The sequence below is a fragment of the Rhinatrema bivittatum genome, chromosome 6 (genome assembly GCF_901001135.1).
Source record: "Rhinatrema bivittatum chromosome 6, aRhiBiv1.1, whole genome shotgun sequence".
Taxonomy (NCBI): Eukaryota; Metazoa; Chordata; class Amphibia; order Gymnophiona; family Rhinatrematidae; genus Rhinatrema; species Rhinatrema bivittatum.
Window position 1 is genome coordinate 75819573 of NC_042620.1, and position 24375 is coordinate 75843947.

General features: G+C 43.5%; 1 protein-coding gene across 28 annotated transcripts in view; it reads right to left on the reverse strand.

The window, feature by feature from the left end:
- The window catches only part of NEB (nebulin), a 421259-nt gene that overhangs the window by 164260 nt on the left and 232624 nt on the right, over nt 1–24375 (reverse strand). For 27 of the 28 annotated variants that reach the window (XM_029605471.1, XM_029605466.1, XM_029605487.1 and 24 more), the window contains 9 exons: nt 23825–24136; nt 11658–11861; nt 11358–11462; nt 11149–11253; nt 9475–9786; nt 7474–7677; nt 6727–6831; nt 6513–6617; nt 5875–6186 (listed from right to left, as the gene is read on the reverse strand). In XM_029605471.1, coding sequence (XP_029461331.1) covers nt 5875–6186; nt 6513–6617; nt 6727–6831; nt 7474–7677; nt 9475–9786; nt 11149–11253; nt 11358–11462; nt 11658–11861; nt 23825–24136 — 1764 coding nt within the window. The remainder of the gene's footprint in view (nt 1–5874; nt 6187–6512; nt 6618–6726; nt 6832–7473; nt 7678–9474; nt 9787–11148; nt 11254–11357; nt 11463–11657; nt 11862–23824; nt 24137–24375) is intronic. The other variant, XM_029605484.1, reaches the window with a different exon arrangement.

Here is a 24375-nt window from a genome sequence, read left to right on the forward strand (position 1 = left end):
CGAAACTAATAGCGCCCGCAACATGCAAATGCATGTTGATGGGCCTATTAGTTATTCCCGCGCGATCCAGAAAGCAAAATGTGCGGCGAAGCCACACATTTTACTCGGCCGGCACCAGGAAAGTGTACAGAAAAGCAGAAAAAACTGCTTTCCTGTATACCCTCCGACTTAATATCATAGCGATATTAAGTCGGAGGCCCCAAAAATAAAAAAATTAAAAAAAAAAATTAAAAATCTGCCCGCGGGTTGGAAGACAGATGCTCAGTTTTGCCGGCGCCCGTTTTCTGAACCTGTGGCTGTCAGTGGGTTTGAGAACCGGTAAAATTGAGCGGTGGTTGTCAAACCTGCTGACAGCCACCACTTCTGTCAAAAAGGAGGCGCTAGGGACGCGCTAGTGTCCCTAGCACCTCCTTTTACCGTGGGCCCTCATTTGCATGTGGGCCGATACTGAATCGCGCACCCCGGAGAGTGGCCTGTGCACACGTCGGGAGAGCGGGCACTCGCCGGCTCTCCCCCATTTCTTTCTGTATCAGCCCGTATATAACTATGCAATAGTTTTTCTTCACTAATATTGAAGGAGTGTGTATGCTCCATGTTTCCTGTTAGTCTTTGGGAAATATTAACTGAACTCTTGTAGTGTACAATATCCCACCTGGCACCTGAAAAAGAAAATTATTCCTTACCTGCTAATTTTCGTTCCTGTAGTACCATGGATCAGTCCAGACAATGGGTTTTTCCCCCTTTCCAGGAGATGGAGTCAGTTTTTTCTCTGACAGGGCGCTCTCCCATAATCTGGTGTGCCCTCTGTAACCCTTCAGTATAAAGTATAACAAAGCCCGAAAGAAATACCTTGGATGGATCCATATAAATTGCATAATAACTATAAAAACTGTAAACATGTATAATTGCAAACTTGCAACCAGAACTAATAGTCAGTCCCATACCGGTCCTGAAAAGATTAGACAGTCAAGCTGAAAGTTTTGGTCCCAAAAAACCCACAGAAATCCTTAGGGTGGGCATCTGGACTGATCCATGGTACTACAGGAATGAAAATTAGCAGGTAAGGAATAATTTTCTTTTCCCTGTATGTACCAGGATCAGTTCAGATAGTGGAATGTACCAAAGCTTCCCTAAGTAGGGTGGGCCACTGATAACTCAGCTCGAATGACCTGAGCTCCAAAAGAGCCCACAATCGGCAGTTGAAGATTCAAGCTATATTGACGTGCAAATGTGTGCAACGATTTCCAGGTAGCCGCTATGCAAATCTCCTGCGGAGAGACCGCTCAGCTTTCTGCCCAGGAGGCCGCTTGAGCTTGGAGAGAATGAGCTTTTATACCTTCTGGAGGTGAACACCCAGCGCCAATGTACGCTGTAGAAATTGCTTCCTTTAGCCAGCAGGCAATGGTGGTTTTAGAAGCCTTGTTTCCCTTCTTGGGGCCACTCCAGAGGACAAAGAGGTGGTCTGATAAACGGAAGTCATTGCTAGCCTCCAGATAACGAAGGAGGACACACTTGACATCGAGGCGTCTAAGGTCTCTGGAATCCTCGTCCTGGAAAGACGACAGCTCCACTGACTGATTCAAATGAAAAGACGAGACCACCTTTGATAGAATAGATGGTACAATACACAAGGATACTCCCGAATCCGTGAAGCGTAAGGCTCTCTACCTGACAGGGCTTGAATCTCTGAGATTCTGCGCGCAGAGCAGATAGACACCAGGAATACTGTCTTGAGAGTGAGGTCCTTGAAAGTAGCTCTTTTCAGAGGCTCAAAAGGTGGACCTCCTAAAATTCGAAGGACCAAATTCAAGCTCACGAGGGGCATACATTTCGGATCGGTGGTTTCACATGCTTTACTCCTCTCAAGAACCAGACTACGTCAGGGTGTGACGAAAGAGTAGTTCCATCCTGATGATGAACTAGAGCACCAATGGCTGCCACCTGAACTCTAAGGGAATTGTAGGCTAATCACATGTCCAGACCTTGCTGTAAGAAAGACAAGATCTGGGCTATGATGGCATGACGTGGAGAAAGCTGTGTGGACTGGCAGCAAGAATCAAAAACATTCCAGACTCATATGTAGGAAATTGAGGTGGAAGTCTTCCTAGCCTTGAAAAGAGTGGAGATAATCGCCTCTGGATAACCCTGTCTTCTCAGCCAGCACCGCTCAAAAGCCAGGCCGCTAGACAGAAGCAATCTATCTGGTCAAAAAATACTGGACTCTGTCTCAGGAGGTTCGACAGATGTCCCAGGCAAAGTGGGCCGTCGACCGCTAGGTTGACCAAGTCTGCAAACCACAGCCATCGAGGCCATTCCAGAGCCACCAGGATCACGGACCCCTGGTGGTTTTCTATTCTTCGGAGCACTCTTCCCACCAGGGGCCAAGGCGGAAACCATAAAGTAGGAGGTCCCGCGGCCACGAGAGGACTAGGGCATCGATGCCCTCTGCGCCAAGTTCTCTTCTGCGACTGAAGAAGCGCAGAGCCTTCGCATTCCTTTGAGTGGTCATTAGATCTAGCTGAGGAGTCCCCCATCGCGAGAAGGGACACTGCCTCCTTGGATAGTTCCCACTCCCCGGGATCTAAGCACTGGCGACTTAAGAAGTCCACTTGGACATTGTCCACCCCTGCAATGTGAGATGCCGCCAGATGGGACAAATGGAGCTCTGCCCATGGCATTAGCTTGTCCGTCTCCCGGGCGACATGAAGCCTCCTTGTGCCTCCTTGACGGTTGATGTACGCCACTGTCGTTGTGTTGTCAGAGAGAATTCGGACTGATTATCCCTAGACAAGGGGAATGAAGTGTTTCAGCGTGAGGTGAACTGCTCTCGTATCCATACGGTTGATGGGCCAAATTGCCTGTGCTGATGTCCAATGGCCCTGCGTCGAGTGCTGTCTGCACACTGCCCCCCAGCCGGCGAGGCTGGCATCTGTTGTAATGATCACCCATGGCGGGACCTCCAGGTCCACCCCTCGTAGCAAGTGATCGAGGTTGAGCCACCAGGTCAGACTGTCCTTGGCTAAGGGCGGTATCGGTAGAAGTGCCTGAAATTCCTGAGACACCGGCTTCCAGCGGGAGAGTAATGCTCTTGGGAAGGGACGCATGTGTGCAAACACCCAATGTACTACATCTATAGTGGAGGCCATGGAGCCCAGCACCTGAAGATAGTCCCAGGCTGTGGGAAGCTGTATGTCCCGAAAGCGCTGAACTTGCTTGAGGAGAGCCTGAGCCCGATCCAATCAAGAGAGACAGTGCCCACTTTGGTGTTGAAATGGGCTCCCAGGAAATCGAGGGACTGTGATGGAGTTAGACTGCTCTTGGAGAAATTGACGACCCAGCTGAGCGATTGGAGAAGAGTATACCCTCTCGACCGCGAGCTGGCACTGATCCCTGAACTTTGCCCGGATGAGCCAGTCATCTAAATAGGGATGGACCAGAATCCCGTCTCTCTGCAGGGCCACCGCCACCACCACCAATACTTTGAAAGTGTGAGGAGCGGTCGCCAGGCCAAATGGCAGGGCCTGGAACTGGAAATGCTGCCCTAGAATTTGAAGCAAAGGAAGCGCTGATGGTCCTTCAGGATGGGAATATGAAGATAAACCTCCGTCAAGTCCCCGGTGCACCGCAGCAATAACTGAACGCAGGGTTTCCATCCGGATGTGCAGAATCTTGAGAGATCTGTTGACCATCTTGAGATCCAAGATTGGTCAGAAGGAGCTTTCCTTTTTGGGGACTACGAAGTAGACAGAATAATGGCCGGACCTGTGTTCCGACATCGGCACAGAAAGAATGGCCCCTGAATCCAGGAGACGATCCAGAGTTTGTCGCACTGTGCCCTGCTTTTGAAGTCCACAAGGGGAAAAGACAAACCTGTTTCTGAGAGGTCAAGCAAATTCTAAAGCGTAACCATGCTGTAGAATATCCAAGACCTATTGGTCTGATGTAATCTTGACCCACTCTTCATAGAAGAGGGCAAGGCGTCCTCCTATTTGGGGAGTTGAAGAGTGGGCTGGCAATGTTTCATTGGGTAGATTAAGCAGAAGCTCCTTGTGCAGAGGATTCTCGAGCTGGCCTCCTGCCTCGAAAGGAATGAGACCAGGATTGCAACCTTGATGAAGGAGTCCTGTGAGTAGCTGGTCTAGTCTGATGAAAACATCGTTGGCCTCTGAAATGGCTCCGTGTAGTGTTGAAGGTTCTGAAGTTCCGAGGGCAATCTTCCGGAAATTTATGGACTTTATTCTCACTGAGCAATTTGATGATCTGGTCCAGCTTGTCTCCAAATAGTAACTTACCCTTGAAGGGAAGTAAGCCCAACTGATCCTTAGAGGAGGAATCTGCCTACCAGTTTCTGAGCCAGAGGAGCTGTCTAGCTGAGACTACGGAGACCATAGATCTGGCTAGGACCCGAAGCAGATCATATAGCATGTCTGCGCCATAAGAGATAATAGCTTCCAGTCTTTCCGCCTGCTGTGCCTCCTCAGGAGGGAGTTCCTGAACACTGAGTAGTTGTTGGACCCACCGGAATCCTGCTCTTTTCATGAGGGAACTGCAGACAGCAGCCCTAACGCCCAAGGCGGACACCTCGAAGAACCTCTTCAAATATACCTCGAGCTTGAGGTCCTGAAGATCCCTCAGGGCGGCTACACCCATCACCGGAATAATGGGCCTCTTCGTGACTGCCGTTACCGATGCATCCACCTTGGGTACCTTAAGCAGGTTTAGCGACTCCTCCGGGAGCGGGTACAATTTGTCCATGGCTCTGCCTACCCTGAGAGAGGCCTCCGGAGTCTCCCACTTCCTGGACAACAACTGGAGGAGCATCGGATGAAAAGGGAAAGCCTTTGCTGGAGGGCGAAGACCTGCCTGAACGGGGTCTCCCTTCTTTGCCGTCATACTAGGTCCCAGAGGATCCTGGGGGGCTTCTATGTCCAACTCTGCCAGGACATGAGAGATAAGCGGGTCCAATTCGTCCCTCTGAAAAAGTCGTAAGACTCGGGGATCATCACCCTCCAACTGAGAAAATGGAGTAGGAAAGAAAAGACAGATCTGTCACTGAAACAAAGTTCTGCCTGCAAGTCTTCAGACAAGCTGGACACTGAGGATTCTTTTTTTTTTTTTTTAAACTCATAACTATGATCCATCCAAGTCAAACAAAAAGCAGAAAAGAAAGAATGAAGGAATTCTGTAAAAGTATTCTCGCTAAATTAAGAGGAGAACTGAAGGTGCAACTGTCATCTGCTGGAGTCAGAGAAATACTGAAGGGTTACAGAGGGCACACCAGATTATGGGAGAGAACCCTCTCAGTTTTTGCTCTGACTCCATCTGCTGGAAGGGGGGTGGGGGGGAACAACCCACTGTCTAGACTGATCCTGGTACATACATGAAATATATTTTTAAGTGGACTAATGTGGCAACCACACTACTATAACTAGAAAAAAAGGCTATGTTTAATACTTAGACAATATAGGTAATGTTAAGTGTTTTGTACAACAGCAGCTATTGTATATCTCCTAATGTTATAATTAACATACTACAATATGTTGACAGAAATACCCAAGGTTGATTCATAGGTAAAAGCATGCAACCCTCAGTAATTTTCCCATCAACTAAGATAGAGAAAAATTGAATAATAATAAAAGGGACAAAAAAATGGTGCACAGATCCAAAAACAATAATAATCACTCTTCAATAAGGCTGCCTATGCTCTATGTGTATGTTTACTCTAAAAATATATTAGATTAATATGTTTCACACAATATTCTAAAATATCATGTCAAGATGTTTTGAATCTAATGTCCTGGAATATATAATGTATGAATGATGTGCAATGAAAATTGCTAAATCGAAGGGCACAAGAAACATTTGACAACTTACATCACTCTGGAGGTCGTAGGCTTTCCTCGCCTGGATGCAGTCATTCTGATCCGGATGGCAGGTCCATTGGTGCAGGTAATGGCGATAGTCGATATCGCTCACTAACGTCTGGCATTGCTTGGCCGAGAGGACTGACATCATATCTACTGGTATGTTGATTTTGGCTTTTGCTTTCTCATAATCTTCCTTGTAAGCCAAGACACTGTGCAGCTTGCCTGAATTTGCTAGCCACGACAACTTCTGGTCATCCTTCAAAGTGCGGCTTCCAACATAGTGTCCTTTCTGTTTCTCATGAGTTAATTTGTATTTATACTGGATAAAAAACAAAGAGAACCATAGGCATTAAAGCTTCCTAGAAGCTGGGGTTCCCCCTGCATCGCTTTAATCAACTTTGAGGATGGATTACATGATTGCAAGCAACCCCAGTTGAGCAAGTACTTGTAGAAAGGCATATGACTTTTCCTACGTTGATTCGTCACACTTGCTTTTATTAACGTGTAGCAGGAAACAAAAAAGGAGTAAAATATGTTTCTTTCCCATTTCCAATTGTCCCCTATAACTGCCCAAGAAATTATTGGTCATTTTATTTTAATCTTCAAAGATATGATCCAACACAGCTTTTTAAGTCCCATACTTACATCACTGGCAATTTCCCTTGAGGCTCTGGCAGATTTAATTGGAATGGCATCAGCTCTGAGGTCGTAGATCATCTTCACGGCATCCCAACCTTTCCTATACAGTTTCTTAAAATAAAATAAAATCGTTAATGTAGCAACATTTAAGATAAAATATAGCAATGTAAAACAACTTTTAAATGTTTGTTATATAAAAAAACAACATAATAAGACTTACATTGCTAACATTAATTGCATTGGCTCTTGATAGCACAATCTCAGGAGTGTCTGGCATCACATGTATGCTTGTCTTGTCCTGGTCCCAGACTTCTCTGTACTTCCACTATTTTTGAAAGAAAAACGATATTGTAAAGAGCTAAGACAATACAGGCTATAGTTTGACTTGCTTCAAAATATTGTGATGCTAAAGTTTAAAGAACAACAAATTTGGAATGATAGTAAAGACTTAGATGTACTGTTCTTCTACCATTTAGTAAAAAACAATGACAACAGTACATTTTTAAGGACCAGCCTGGTGGTCTGTGGCAAATGCTATGAGCTGCCATGTATATTGTCCCCAATTCAATTTCTGGATCTTGTCTTCCAGACCATGGATCAGCCGGTGCTGGGAACGCTGTGATGACAGTGTAATTCACAGCCTTTTGCTGGGGAGGGGGGGAGTGGGAGCCATGGTTATCTATCAGGGCAACACTATATGGTCAGATATAGAAACAATGATACAAGATTCCATAAGGAGCTCTGGTGCATGGCTCACCGGTTCAGGACTGTTGCTGCCATGACCAGATTAAAAACATTAGGAGGAGCTATTAAAATAGGGGGAAATCCCCAGGTAATTGTAAAGGAAGGCTCAGGGCAGCAGGATTCCAGCCCCGGTTCTGATTTAGCTAAAAGAAAACAGAGAAAGGAGGAACAAGTGGGCCAATAAACAGACAAATAAATATATGTTTGAAATGAATTTACATACATCACTGATCTGTTCTGCATTAGTTTTAGCCAGTAAGACAGAAGGTAGGTCAACAATGCTGGTGTATTTCAGTTTTTCTGGAGGCTGGCGGTACAGTCGCTCATTCAGGATGTCTTGGGCATTCTTCACTCTGTTCACTTCTATGGAGTCATTGGGCATCCAGCCGCAGCCACGGATCCATTCCAGGTCAGACTTGTATATTGCCTGTGACAGTCAAAAAGGGAGAAAAATCAATTTCATATGCAATTAATTACAATCTGCCCTCAAAATCCAATTTTTATATGGTGCAAAGTTCAAAGTTCAATAACCAAAAATAAACAATTCATTCAGCAAATAAATATAGTAGTTCATGTTATACTGAATCATAGAAAGCCACTTCCAGTCTCATAATGCACCCTGTATCCCTCACAGCTTCTGAACGTCTATGTCTAGGTCCCTTTGGAAATGTGAGATAAATAAGACAACTAGACATGGCATCCACCTCTTTACGTCCTATTGAAGGCCTTTTCTTTCACATATCATAGATTTCCCTCAGCGGACAAATAATATGTGGAGATTGCAATCTGACAGACCTCCTCCCAAATTCCTACTGGGTATAATGACTATTTGCAAAACAGGTCTGCAAATGAGTCATGTGATTGATTAATAAGCCCCCCTGCCAACCATGTATTTTAGCAGTCCCTGACAGAAAAGACTTCCCCGTATCACTTAAATCCATGCTTTAGTTTACTTTAGTTTATTATTTGCTTAGTTGCCTTTCTAATAATAAATCAAATCCGTGCAGCTTCCCGCCCTTAATTAACAGACCACTGCACATCTACCGCTGTTTGAGATAAGCTGACATTTGCAAATGCCCTCCCTCTTTCAGAGTCAATTTCAATCAGCAGAAAAATGTCCGCTGCTTATTAAAGCTGAACTGCCTATAAATTTCCTCCGCAATGCTACCCTATTGAAAGTTCCCAGGTTTCTTATATAGCAACAGTTACAATTAACTGAAGAAGGGTCAGACTGCCCAAAGCCTTTAGACTCTGTAAATATCTGAAACATTGGCTCTGCAGATTTTGAAAACCTTGAAGCAAATAAATGTTAAATTTTAAAATGCAGTCATTTTCTGAAATGTTTTCCCTTCCTCCAAAGTTGACAGCCCAAAACAGGAGTCTTTGTCATTTTTGGAAATAAAAATGTCAGAAGCACAGACAACTACATCTGAGTCATATGTCAAGTTGTGTGCAAGAGAATTAAAATATAAGATTAGTTGTAATGATCTCATTTTATCATTCTAATTTCCAATGTCATTATGCTGTCAAAGGAGATCCAAGAATAGCTGCTGTAGCAGCTTTTACTATTTTCCAGGTTATGTGCAATTGTATTGTAATGATAGTATAACATTGTTTTGGTTTTTGGAAGCCGCTCAGAACTTTTGTAATTGGGCAGCCTATAAATATTTTAAATTAAAAAAAAAATATAATAAAACAGACTTTTTATGAATAAATAATTACTTCGGCCAGAGTTTTTTAAACACTTTCCTCAAGTATCTCCTAGCCAGTCAGAATATTCCCAAAGAGTACGCATTAGATAGATTTGCATGCACTGCCTCCATTATATGTAAATTTACCTCATGGATAGTCATTGGGGATTTTCTGAAAACCGGACTAGCTAGAGGGTATCCAAGGACAGGGTTCAAAACCCGTGTTTTAGGCCAAGAGACAAGACGAGGTTCACCAAAGCCAATCATTGACTGCCTTTTCATTACACTGCAAGAACATTTAATATAATACTGTCTTAATCTGCATTTTTATATTATTTTTTGATCAGATAAGAATGTTTTAAAGGTGTAGCAACAGTGTGCATGAAACCTGATTTCACTAAGGTAAATGACTTCTTGAAAATAAAGATATAAAATGAAACACCATTTCTGCAAATGCCCTCTCAGTTGTGTATCTTTCTCTCTGTTATTGCTTATATAAGGTACACAGATAAGATGTGCCTAGGAACACTTACATCACTCTGGAGGTCGTAGGCTTTCCTCGCCTGGATGCAGTCATTCTGATCCGGATGGCAGGTCCATTGGTGCAGGTAATGGCGATAGTCAATATCGCTCACTAACGTCTGGCATTGCTTGGCCGAGAGGACTGACATCATATCTACTGGTATGTTGATTTTGGCCTTTGCTTTCTCATAATCTTCCTTGTAAGCCAAGACACTGTGCAGCTTGCCTGAATTTGCTAGCCACGACAACTTCTGGTCATCCTTCAAAGTGGGACATCCAACATAGTGTCCTTTCTGTTTCTCATGAGTTAATTTGTATTTATACTGAATAGAGAGAAAAGAACCACAGACCATAAAGCATTTCTCTTTGGATCATAAATGACTTTTACCAATGTTAAGCAAGTTTAAACCTATATTCTATGTCATCTGTTAACTTTCTACTGATACCTGGACATTTAACATCCCTGTTACTCATATTTGACATAAAGAATTATGAAACCTAACCCCTCTTTAAACATTCATTCCTGCTTTTGTTCTGTATTTCTTTATGCTTATATCTGTTGTTTTTCTTAATGGCTTTCTATCCCCAGCTGTCTTTCCATTTCCTTACTGATGTATTTACTTTTACTTAGGCTAGTATACTTTGAAGAACTTATAGCTCTTTTCTTTGTAGAGTCACCAAAGAGTCATTTCTGTTTTGCTTCACCGTTTTCTACTGGTAAACCAGTTCTCAATGAGTGTTACAATGCATGATCAATAAAACATATATTACAATAATAAATCAATAAATACATATTCATATGGCATGTCACGTTTCATGATGTTTCTCTCATCCATCATTAAATGCATGACAGAATCATCATCAAATTAAGGGGTCAATTACCAAGCATTTTTCCCATAGACAGAGAATAGGAAAAAAGCCTTAGTAAATCAGGCCCTAAATCAGCATAAACAAACATTCCAACCTAATAAATCACACATTGGGGTAGATTTTAAAAAGGAGCGCGGGGCAAATGGCCGCTGTGTGAGAGGCCTCTGGCCCCGCCCCATCCTCTCCCCACCCCTTTTTGCAAGCCCCGGGACTTACACACCTTTTGAAAATCCGGCCCATTTTGTTTAAAATGGGATAGAGAAGCTGTCCATATCATTTTACTGATCAGTAGTGGAATGCACCTTAATCAATCTATATGTTTAATAACACATTTTTAGAATTATGCTAGGGAGGGAACCATGAAGATAGGTAGCCACCTGAAGGAAGAGGGAGAGAGAGCCAGAAGCCAGGGAGAACAAGAGCAGAGGAAGGGACTAGCAGGTCAATCAAAAGAGAAACGTGAAGGAATAGAGCAATGGCCAGATCTAGGCAATTAGTCTGGGCTGGTGCCAGGACTGATGAAGAATTGACCTAAGAGATCCTGGGAGAGGAGGTGATCAAATCCTTCCCATTACCACTCCTCAGCAGTCCTAGGATGGATCATGCGATCACAATGCAGGTGAGTAAACACTTTGGGAAGGGAAACCTGACTCTGCCTACATCCATGTCACACATGTGTGCATTAAGGATCAAAATAGTTTTCTATATCATTTGGAACTGCCCCTATAACTACCAAAGGTTTAATGGTCATTTTGGGGGAGCTTTCAAATCTTCAGACATGATCCAGCACTTGGCTTCTTAAATCCCGTACTTACATCACTGGCAATTTCCCTTGAAGCTCTGGCAGATTTAATTGGGATGGCATCAGCTCTGAGGTCGTAGATCATCTTTACTGCATCCCAACCTTTCCTATAAAGTTTCTAAAAATAGTAAAAAAAGAAAACAAAACACATTCATGTAACAGCAATGCAAAGTCAATATTTACATTGTTGTAGTATATTAAAAGCAACATAATAATACTTACATTGCTAACATTAATTGCATTGGCTCTTGATAGCACAATCTCAGGAGTGTCTGGCATCACATGTATGCTTGTCTTGTCCTGGTCCCAGACTTCTCTGTACTTCCACTATTTTTAAAGAAAAGTGATCTTGTAAAGAGCTAACACAGTATAGGCTATAGCTTGAATTCTTTCATAACATTGGGATAATAAAGTTTAAAAATGAAAAAATTTGGAATAGTAGCAATGTCTTTGATGTACTATTATTCTCCTATTTAGTACAAAGTACTATCAATGATAAATGTTTGAAATAAATTTGCATACATCACTGATTTGTTCTGCATTGGTTTTAGCCAGTAAAATAGAAGGCAAGTCAACAATGCTGGTGAATTTCAGTTTTTCTGGAGGCTGGCGGTACAGTCGCTCATTCAGGATATCTTGGGCATTCTTCACTCTATTCACTTCTATGGAGTCATTGGGCATCCAGCCGCAGCCACGGATCCATTCCAGGTCAGACTTGTATATTGCCTGTGACAGACAAATGGTCAGAGAGGGAGAAAAATCAGTTTCATATTTATTTATTTTATTTATTTATTTGCTTGCTTTTATATACCGACATTCGATCTCGATATCACATCGGTTTACATAAACTGGGTGAATAGGGCAAGGTATGCCTTATTTTACAATGTAACATGGTAACTTGTCATAGAAGTAAAGAGAATAGTATATATTTTAACATTAATAGGGTATATTTTAATATTAATAGAATAGTATATATTTTAACATTAATAGGATTTTAACATTTATAAGATTAGGGTGATAGCATTTAATATAACGTTATAATATAAAATTAAATACAGAATTACAAAGCAGATAGGAATTTTGTAAAAATTAAGGCTATTTAAATTATTGCTATTTTTAATAGGGATGTGCATTCATTTGAAATGGTATAGAGATTTGTTTTTGCTTTCAAAATGAAATGACAGAAACCCCCCCACAAAATTTTGTGTTTTTTTCTCCTATCACTTTTAGTGCTCATTTTTCTGAATAGTGAGCCCTGTCTGGAAACAGTGTGCACTATTTCCAAAACAGTATATATATATATCCCAATGTACCCAAAAAGATCATTGGGATTCAGGAGGAAACCCCACCCCCCAACCTTCCTCCCGCACCCCCCAAACCTTAAAAAATTGAAGAAGCTCCCTCGATGGACCCCAGGGCGCCTCCCTAGCTCTGGGTCCCTGACTAGGGAAAAGTCCGGGGATCAGACGTCTGCTACATGGCCTAGGTCCGACTAAATGGCAGCCACTGATTGTAGCCAAATATTAAAATAGTGCCATTTAGCCAGAGAAGTCCGAACTTATTCGGCTAAGTGACGCTGAATAGCGGGCCCCTAATTTCCATATGGTACAATTTTCATAGTTCAAATGCCAAAAATAAGGAATTCAATCAGCAACTTAATATTGTAGTTCATGTTAGATTAAATCATCGAAAGTCACTTCCAGCCTCATAATGTGCTGTTACCTTATCAGCTTCTGAAAGCCTTTGTCTAGGTTCTTTTGGAAATGTGAAATAAATATGTCAACTGGACATGGCATCTACTGCCTTACATCCTATTAATGGCAATTTCTTATGGCCTCTTTCACCTATCACCTGTCAGCGCTACTGGCATTTAGTATTCAGCTAAAATGGGAGGAGGTGAGACCATGCCCTTCCCCCACCTGGCTTGGGTTGAGAGATTCAGGACTTAGCCAGTTAGTGGTGAATATCAGGCACTAACCAGTTAAGTCATCTTAAATCGCCCTTCTCCCCCCAAAAAAATCTTCAAATAGACAGCTAACTTTTTAAATTGGAAAAAAGTGCCAGACTTGTAAACCTATCTCATCACTCTCTCTTTCCCTCTAACCCTTCAGGACTGAATCTCTCAACCCAAGCCAGGCGGGGGAAGGGCGTGGTCTCAGCTCCTCCCATTTTAGCTGAATACTAAGTGCCAGTAGCGCCGACAGCCTGCCGGCATTAGTAATAACTTCTTTACTGCACTGTCAGCAAGGGAACCATGGCTTGCAATGGCCTGGGTTAGATTTTGGCGCAGGAGTGGCCATCTCCACTCCTCGTGAGCCAAGTGGGCCTGGTTTCCAGAATATCCACAATGAATATGTAGGAGGTAGACTTGCATACGCTGGAGTCAGTACATGCAAATCTATCTCATGCATATTGATTGTGGATATCCTGAAAGCCTGGCCTGTTTGTGGCTCTCGAGGACTGGAGATGGCCACCCCTGCTTTAGGGGATTGGAAACCTGGGCATTAAGGCACATATATTTTTTTAAGAAGAAAAAGAAGGGTAAATGTGTTTTTGGAGCTGCACTACCTTTCTTTATATTATTTTGAGCAGAAGGGGGAGGAGAAGGGTGCTTTGGGGTAGGAAAGCAGTACCTCTCTCCCTGCCTCCCTTCTCTCTCTATTTGAAAAATATGGCCCCACAGCAGGGGCATCTCCCCTCCTTCCCTGCTGCCCCGTTGGGGTCCCTTGTTCCCCTTCCTCCCTCCCACCTGGCCTAATCCTTCCACAGAGGAGGAATTTGAAATCCAAGCAAACATGTTAAGAAACAGATTTCAAGAGAGAGGATACCCTCAGAAAGCAATACAACGGGCTTATAAGAGAGCCAAATTAAGTGATCGCCAACAGTTGTTACAATACCAACCGAAAAAGGAAGAATCCAGAATGGTGAGTGTGCTTCAACAATCCACAGCAGTAAGAGTCATAAACTCAGCTATCAAAAAACACTGGCATGTTTTAACACTTCACGATGAGTTTAAAGTACTCCCCTTGTTTGCCACCACACGGGACAAAAACATCAGGGACAAACTAGTGCATGCTCAATTAGCATCCACTGTTCCCTCAGGAGAAATAAGAGGCCATCAGACTTGTGGCCACTGTAGTTTGTGTACACAGGCTGTAACAGGGAAAGAATGGGTGGACCCGGTCACCAACTACAGAGCCTGGAGAAAATCAAATACAGACTGTAATTCTAGTAATGTTATTTATGCAGTAATATGTCCCTGCCCCAAAGTTTATATAGGTCAGACCAACCGTCCGGTATGAGTAAGACTAGGGGAACTATCTCACACAGAAGCACCATTCCTTTCTCACTTACACATCACATACACACGCACAGAAGCCCCACCCTTCCTATCTCACATATACACCACATACATACACACACACAGAAGCACCATTCCTTTCTCACTTACACATCACATACACACGCACAGAAGCCCCACCCTTCCTATCTCACATATACACCACATACATACACACACACAGAAGCACCATTCCTTTCTCACTTACACAACACATACACACGCACAGAAGCCCCACCCTTCCTATCTCACATATACACCACATACACACACACACACCATTCCTTTCTCACTTACACATCACATACACACGCACAGAAGCCCCACCCTTCCTATCTCACATATACACCACATACACACACAGACAGAAGCACCATTCCTTTCTCACATACACATCATATACACACACACACACAGGTGATTGCCTAGTGCTTCCACCGGCCCTATCCTGCTCGTGCTGCAGGGCTCGTCACTGCAAAACAGCCACGCAGCGCCCTCAATGTGAGCAGGAGCAGAGGAGGCCACGTGATCCGCTAGACTGGCCCACCGGGGGAAGCCCAATCCCCCGATAGGCCAATCCACCCCTGGATCCCGCCACGGCCTTGCAGGTCCAGTGCTCCACTTCTGGTTCTGAAGGGGTCTGAACGCTTCAACCTGACAAAGGACTTCATGTACCAGAATTCCCTGCTTCATGACGGGTTTACTTACAGTCTGCAATACAGCTGTAATTAGGACATTGAGAAACTCTCTGTCAGCACATTGCACATTTTCATTTTTTTTGGCTTCGCTGTTCTTATTCTCTGATAAGCTTTCACTGCTGTAACCTAGATTAGAACAATGGATGTATTATGTGATGGGCTGTATTACTGCAGACTCGCGAATTCCTTTCCAGAACTGCAAGTCCCAGCAGCCTCTCCTGCAGAACATGGGAGAAGTTTCACGAAAGTTCCAGGGTGTCTAGGGAGGGGGTCAGTAGCCCCTTCAGCCGGAATATGCTCGCTCAGCAATGCTTAGAACGCATGTGTAAAAGATAAGAACTGTAAAGTGCATAAGAGTCTGCTCCTGGAGGGGAGGGGCATGCAGTTGTACTGAGCCTTTGTCTTAGCTGCATCTTGCTGGCAATAAAAGTCTATCTTACGGATCAGTTGTCTGGACCTCCTTACTGACTAAAAAGAGACGGTTACATTTGGCGAGCCTCAGCCAGGAGGTACCGGGGACGCTATTTTAGCCCCCAGTTGGTCCAGGGGATTTTGTGGCGGAGTGATCCCCCAGACTTGCCTGGTGAGTGGCCACCGCTGAGTTCAGTGATCAGGTATCTGAGGGGGTCATTCCACGGAGATCCTCTGAGACCTTTGGGCTGGTGATCTGGGAAGAAGGCTTTCGTGACGATCGGAAGAACCCTGCAGGCGAGTATTATGGGAATGATGGGAAAAGTGAAGAATAGCTAAAAGAGTAGCAAATAACCGGTCCATCCGTGAGGGGACCGAGGGGGCTTTGATCACACCCCAAGCGGTGGTTTGGTAGGAATTGCATTCCGAAAGCCACGCGCATAAAAAGAGGAAAAAGAAGTAACGCGTACGATAGTGGGAATAGGTTTCTTGTTGTGTGAAAGTGACCCTTTTGTGTCTGACGGATACGGACCCCTTACCTATCCGTCTTCCCTTCCCTCCTTTGTCTGTGAATTCTATCCTGATGGGAGGGGGCGGTTCGACTCCATTAAAAGTCATGACGGAACACTATAGGGAAGTGTTCGATAGACATAAATGTACTAAACCCGGAATGATTCAACGATGCACCCATAGGTGGCCCAGTTTGTGTGTAAACTGGCCTCCGGTAGGAACTTTCGATTTCCAAACGGCCACGAGGGTCCAGAAAATAGTTAGTGAAGAAGGGAATCCGGGTTGCCCTGAGGATATACCGTACATAACTGCTTGGATTGCAGTTATTGAGAATCCTCCGTCGTGGGCAAAGAAGTTAGTGGAGGGAGCCGCCCTCGTAATGGTGGCTCAGGCACACAAAATGGGGAACTGGAAGTCCCCATTATTAATTAAGGATTGTAATGTATGTAACTGCTATCTGTGAATTGCAAGCACATGTACCAGGGATTCTTTGTTTTTAATTGTTTTAAACCCTAATAAGAAGAGATTTTGGTTTACAGATGCTGCACAAGACTACTATACAACAAATTAATGTACAGTGTTAAGTTAAAATACTGATTTGATTGCTGGAGAATGCATTTACTGGTGTTGAAGTTTAGAACTTGATGGCAGTTAAGGGTTAACGGCAGAGATAATTACAGGAGAGAGGAGGGAATCGAGCCAGAGGAAAAAAAAAAAAAAAAGACGTTGAGCCAGTGCGTAGTGCATTCAATATGGCTGTGCGTTTCAATGCTGACGTTATTAATCAGAAGCTTTCAGTTTTCTCATATCTTCTATCCCAGTGTCCTCCCTATGCTTATCTTTCTATTCTCTAATACCATGTTAATTATTGTTCTTACTTGTCTCCTATATATTATCTGTTATTTAAAAGTTACATTGGAACGCATGATAAAGTATGAACTCTCTTTTGCTGACGCAGTTTATTTTGAAGCTGTCTCTGGGAAATTTAGAGAAATGATTAAGAATGGGTTCTTTGTTAAAGTTTTTCTTGTTGCTTCTTTGGCTAGCAGTAGTTAAATATGCAGAGCTACTCCCTGTTTTAAGGAACTGGCAAGATAAGACAGCCAAGCATGTGCAGCGCTGACTGTGGGAATTACAGGATGCCGTTTGTAAAAAAAAAAAAAAAAAAAAACCGGAGAAAACAAAGACTTAATATTAAAAATTTTGATTCAGTGGCAGGCGCAAGATAAGGATTATTGGAAGTTGTGGGCAAGAGAAGGGGCCACTATGCAAGATTAGGAACAAGAGCAAATATGAGTCGGCCCAAATGATAAAGTAGTAGCCCCCACACACACACATATATATATATATATATATTGCAATTATGTTCTTTTACCACTGGTGGGGGCTGGGCTCTGGCTATTACCATATGTTCTTAGTGGTTGCAATGTAATTGGTACAAGGCTTCCAAGGGTTTGATCATCACTCCTGCACACCTAAAGCCTGCAGATCCAGGTTGACTTTATTGAATTAACCCAATGCCAAACTTACAAGTAAGAAGGAAGCAATGTTTTGCAGCTTCTCAGCCTCGTCAGAACTGATTTGCCTCCAGGCGCAGGTCACCTATTCAATTTCCAGATGGACAGTGATCTTTTCATCGTATTTTGAGATGTATGGGAACAGGGATCAGGAAGAGAAGAAAAGGGCCCGTCCCTGCAACCAGGAACTTAATAATAGAGACCCGACATCCGAAAGAAGCTGCAGAAGGCCGAAGGCTTTGAGGGCATGAGCCTCAGCCAGTTAAAAGCTATAGCAGACCAGGTATGTGGAAATAGAGAAGTGGAAGAGAAAAGAGAGAAGCAAGTAGAGACATGAAGGAGAAAGTGACTGTTAGCCGCCGCTCTCGAGGACACGCGGACGGGAAGGAGCCAAGACAATGGCAGACCGCGAAGAGGAGGGGGAACAAGACCCCCCCTTTGGGAAAGAATCAGTGTGCGTACTGCAAAAATGAAGGCCATTGGAAGAGAGACTGTGAAGAATGGCAAAAGAAATACGGGAGCCCTGCAGTGAATACTAACGACAAAAATGGACCTGCACCGACACAAAAGGGCCGAGGAGGAAGGAGATCGGACAACCCCCACTGGCAGATGGCGGGGGAGGCGACAAGGAGCATACAGCCTGAAGAGACCGGGAGGGAAGAATCCCCACTGACCCTCTGGTGGAGATCCACGAGGTAACACAACAAAAATCAGGGGCCTGTTGGACTCAGAGGCCAACGATCTGTCATGACTGCACCAATCGGCCCCCCCGACGAAAGAGACTGTTTCTATAGTGGGTGCCTCAGGTCAGGTACTCACTGCCCCTCTGCAGAAAGAATGAAGTATACAAGTAGGCGGGACCATGGTATCCCTTATCGAATGGAACCTGCTGTGTAAGCCTCAGACCACATTGAGATTTCAACCAACAGGGGAAGTTAAAGCCTCCTTCGGGGACCATCCAGTGATACTCATCTGTCCCCTCCAAGAAGAATGGAGACTACATCTTCCCATAGTCGAACGAACCATCGAACATCGATATGAAAACAACACCCCCCTCAACAAAAACGAAGACAACTGATGGATAGTGTACCCCAAGTATGGTTCGAACAGAACCCGGGAGGAATAGCTATCGACGCTACCCCCATATGGATAGAGATGAAACAGAATGCACAGGTGATTAATCAACCTCAATACCCCATTCCATATATGGCCAGACAAGGAATCCAGATACACCTGCAAAGACTGTATGATTTGGGCATTCTTCGGCGAATCCGATCTGCTTGGAACACCCCTTTGTTGCCAGTAAAGAAGCCTGGATCTAACGACTATCGACCAGTACAAGACTTAAGAAAAGTGAATAGTCAAGTAGCAGATCTAGTAGCCCTCGTCCCAAATCCGTATTCAATCTTGGCTCAAGTCTCTCCTGCATCAAAGTGGTACAGTGTAATTGATCTCAAAGATGCCTTCTTCTCCGTCCCGGTGGAAGAGGAATGTCAGAAGATTTTTGCTTTCACATGGGAAGATGCAGATACTGGAGTAAAGCAGCAGTACACATGGACTCGGTTGCCTCAAGGGTTTAGGCACTCACCTACGCTGTTCGGTGAGCAACTGGCAAAAGATTTAAAGATGTATCAAGTAAAGTATGGGCCAGTCATACAATACGTGGATGACCTTCTGTTGTTTCGAGAGACGTACCTCGAATGTGCGGTATCCACTCTTCAGCTGCTAAAGACGTTGTACTCAAAAGGGTATCGTGCAAGTAAAAAGAAAGCGCAAATCTGTGAATTGGAAGTAGAGTATTTAGGCTTCCAAATACGTGGAGGAACCCGATGTCTGGGGATTTCTCGCACCAGTTCTATAAGAGATCAACCTGTACCCACTTGCAAGAAAGAGCTCCGGGTGTTCCTTGGAGCTGCAGGATACTGTAGGCTGTGGATTGCTAACTATGCAGTTATTGCCCAACCCCTGTACGACAAGCTGCGGGGTAAAGAGGCAGAATCTCAACCCTTCCAATGGGAAGGAAACGAACTGGCAAGCTTACGTCAATTAAAAGAAGCCTTAATTGAACCACCTGCCTTAGGATTGCCAGATGTGATGAAACCATTCCATCTATTCGTCGACGAGAAAAAAGGCATGGCCATAGGGGTATTGACTCAAACCTTAGGCTCATGGGAGCGACCTGTTGCATATCTCTCAAAAGGAATGGACAATGTTGCAAAAGGATGGCCTGGTTGCCTTCAAAGCATTGCGGCTGCATGCTTACTAATTCCAGAAGCAGTCAAATTAACTTTTGGTCAAACTCTGAACGTAACAACTCCCCACACCATTCAAGGACTGCTAGAGACCCATGGACCAAAATGGATGACTAATTCACGTCTTGTAAAGTATCAAGCTCTGTTATGTGAAACTCCTGAAATTCAAATACAAGACAGCAAAAACTTGAACCCGGCCACTCTTATGCCGGCACCTGAACCAGTTGCCCATGATTGTGAAGAAGTCATGACTACAATACATTCCAGTAGACCAGACCTGAGGGATCAACCCTGGCAAGGAGCTTGGACTTTATTCACTGATGGGAGCAGCCAAATCATTCATGAGATACGTTCTGCTGGATATGCTGTTGTATCCGAAGATGAAATCATTGAGGCTCAACCTCTTCCCCCAGGAACGTCTGCACAAAAAGCTGAACTAATTGCCCTTACTCGAGCTCTGCAGTTGGCAGAAGGACAAACTGTAAATATCTATACAGACTCTAAATATGCCTTCCTTACAATTCAAGTGCATGGAGCATTATAGAGGGAAAACAATTGAACAATGCATCAGAAGTACGTGAATTACTAGACGCAGTTTGGCTACCCCGCAAGGTGGCTGTAATGCATTGCAAAGCACACACCAGGAAATCAAACCCTATTGTCAAGGAAATCAGAGAGCAGATGAAGCAGCAAAAAGGGGCAACTCGGGAACCCTTCCAAGCAGTATTAATTGCATCGAATCATCAGGCTTCAGGCAGTCCTGGAGCTCATCACCAACGACTGCTTTCGCTCTTAAACTCTGGGCAAAACAAAATACCAAAATTATGACTGCAGTGTACCAGAATAGATTGGTTTTAGATTATCCTCTGGCCCAGGAAGGAGGGTTTGTGGAACATTTAACCTCTCCAATTGTTGTTTACAGGTAGATGACCAAAACAAGGTTATCCAAGACATCACTGATCGCATGGTCAAGATGGCACACGTCCCTGTCCAGCAATGGAATAGTGCTTGGGACTGGACCAATGGATTCCGTGGTTGGTTTTCCATGATCGGTGGATTTAAGAGCTTGTTTGTTATCCCAGCCAGTTTAATTCTGTTTTGTTTTTTAGGACCCTGAATTATTCCTTTCTTGCTCAAACCGCCTTCGTCGGGTGATGAAGGACATTGCTGAACGCAAAACAGCCACGCAGCTTCTGTCACTGTACATGTATTCCTCTGAGCCTATAGAACCTGTTTAACCATCCTCATGTTTTATCCTGGGCCATCTTCCCATACATGACAAGTTCGGGCTACAAAGGGGGGTGGAGCCAATAGGGCCCATCCGTCTCAAACCCGTGAAGAAACCATCGGACTGTTTGGGAAATTAGGGCCCCCTGAGAACTCAAATTGCTAATTTTCCTTGTTTCTGTTTCTTTCAGCTCCACAGTTGCATTGTGATGGTGTGATACTTTTCATAAAAAATGATAAGTATCAAAGGGGGGAATGAAGGGGTCTGAACGCTTCAACCTGACAAAGGACTTCATGTACCAGAATTCCCTGCTTCATGACGGGTTTACTTACAGTCTGCAATACAGCTGTAATTAGGACATTGAGAAACTCTCTGTCAGCACATTGCACATTTTCATTTTTTTTGGCTTCGCTGTTCTTATTCTCTGATAAGCTTTCACTGCTGTAACCTAGATTAGAACAATGGATGTATTATGTGATGGGCTGTATTACTGCAGACTCGCGAATTCCTTTCCAGAACTGCAAGTCCCAGCAGCCTCTCCTGCAGAACATGGGAGAAGTTTCACGAAAGTTCCAGGGTGTCTAGGGAGGGGGTCAGTAGCCCCTTCAGCCGGAATATGCTCGCTCAGCAATGCTTAGAACGCATGTGTAAAAGATAAGAACTGTAAAGTGCATAAGAGTCTGCTCCTGGAGGGGAGGGGCATGCAGTTGTACTGAGCCTTTGTCTTAGCTGCATCTTGCTGGCAATAAAAGTCTATCTTTACGGATCAGTTGTCTGGACCTCCTTACTGACTAAAAAGAGACGGTTACAGTTCCAGTTGGGTGGGCCTGGGTCCAAATTGGGTGGGCAGCTAGAACAAAAAGGGATGAGCGGGTCCAGCTCCTCCCGTTGGAACAAGCGTAAGACCCGCGGGTCGTCCCCTTCGACCGGTGGATTCTGAGTTAAAGGATCTGCATCCGGATCAGGCTCCGGGAGCTGAGGAGGTGGGGTAGGAGGATGGGGCAGGTTTTGTACCCAATTAGTCCCCTGGGAATCTGGGAGCTTGGGTCCCTGGTCTGTAGATACCCTAGGCACCTTGGCAGGTGGAGGGTCTATAGGAACCTTCACAGGTGGGGGGTCTTTGGGGGGGGGATCCTCCTGCTGCAGCAAGCTAGCGACATAAGCTCTGTGTAATAAAAGCACAAAATCAGTAGTAAAATGAGAAGGACCTTTCCCTGGAATTGGAGGAGGGGGGGATATCGTCCTGAGGGTCCAGGATCAAATCCGGAGAGTTCACGGGGCTTAAATCCAGAGGGGATTGATGAACTACAGAATCCCTTCCCCCACCCGGCAAAGAAACAGGCTGGATATGTGCAGCAGCAGGAGGCCGGCTCTCCACATGTTGATACAAAATGGCAATCGAGGCATGGGGTGAGGAGTTGCCATGGGAACGGCAAAGTCCTTCAGTGCTATTAGGACATTGTTTTATCAAATATAGGGTGGCAGGGAGAAAAGGGGGAACTAATGCTGGGTCAGGGTTGTAATTGAAGGGTTGGAGGGAGAGAGGGAAATGGTCCTCCTGCAGCAGAACCATTTTGTTTTACATTGAAGGATTAGAGAGAAGGAGAGAGTGATGAAATAGGTTTAGAAGTGTGGCACTTTTTTTTCAAATTAAAATATTTGAGGAATTGTTTTTGAGAGGGGCGATTTAAGAGGACTTAGCTGGTTTGTGCCTGATATTAACCACTAACTGGCTAAGTTTAGCAAGGGAACCCAGCCACACTAAACCTATACGGTCAATTTTTGATTCAGGTGACTCTTCAGCAGAAAACCTAGCTAGCTAGATTCAACCAAAACATTCCTAAAGATAACTGTCTAAAGTTAGTAGTTTTCTTACCAGCTGAGTAGGTTTTTAAATCCTGACCTCTTATAAGCTTCCCCAACAGTGTCCCCTCTTAATAATTTCCATTTTATAAGAATTAGGGGCTCATTTACTAAGGTGTGTTAGATCATTCGCCTTCAAGATCTAACAAATAGCAAAAAAAAAAAACTTGGCACAGCAGATTCTAAAATAGATGAAGGCAATGAAAAATTAAAATGTTCAGCTTCATTCTTTTTCAGATTTTTTTCATCTTCCTCCAAATTTGAAAGCCTATTAAAGGTTAAATCAAAGTAGAATTTTTTTGGAATTACAAATTTCAGGGTCTCATATATATTTGACTCAAAATTCTAATTCTGTGCAAGGGCCCTGCAATAGTCTAGATTTTTTTTTAACTGATCTTATATTTATATTTCATTTAATTTTTGTTTGTAATGTCATTCATTCATTATATCATCATAATGTCATTGTGATATAATACTGCAAAACAGTTCCAAGCAAACCATAACTCAGCATTTCAATTCCATTAGAATATTAATCTGACAGATTTTTTTTATTAAGTTCATAATTATTTATTTAGCTCGAGAGAAGAGGACAAAGATCCACAGAGTCCAGCCATGCACTGACTTTTCATTACACTGCAAGAACCTTTGATATAATTCTGCCTTAATCTGAATTTTTATGTATTTTTGATCATATAAGTATGTTTTATAGGTGTCATTCATGAAACCTGATTGCACTAAGATAAATTACTTCTTGAAAATAAAGATATAAAATGAAACACCATTTCTGCAAATGCCCTCTCAGTTGTATATCTTTCTCTCTGTTATTGCTTATATAAGGTACACAGATAAGATGTGCCTAGGAACACTTACATCACTCTGGAGGTCGTAGGCTTTCCTCGCCTGGATGCAGTCATTCTGATCCGGATGGCAGGTCCATTGGTGCAGGTAATGGCGATAGTCAATATCGCTCACTAACGTCTGGCATTGCTTGGCCGAGAGGACTGACATCATATCTACTGGTATGTTGATTTTGGCCTTTGCTTTCTCATAATCTTTCTTGTAAGCCAAGACATTGTGCAGCTTGCCTGAATTTGCTAGCCACGACAACTTCTGGTCATCCTTCAAAGTGCGGCTTCCAATGTAATGGCCTTTCTGTTTTTCATGTATTGCCAAGTATTTGTACTAATAAATAAATGTAACAAAATACAATAAAGATAGTCAATATATATATTATATATATATATAGAGAGAGAGCGAGCACAAATGTATGTATACCTGCACATATTATATTTATTATATTTCTTCAATCCTTGCAATTATGTAAAAATGAAAAGCATTTAAGAATATTTTGAAAACTGTAATGTAAAATGTTTCACACTTTATATCACTAAACCTCCAAACTTCAAAACATAACTGCTTTA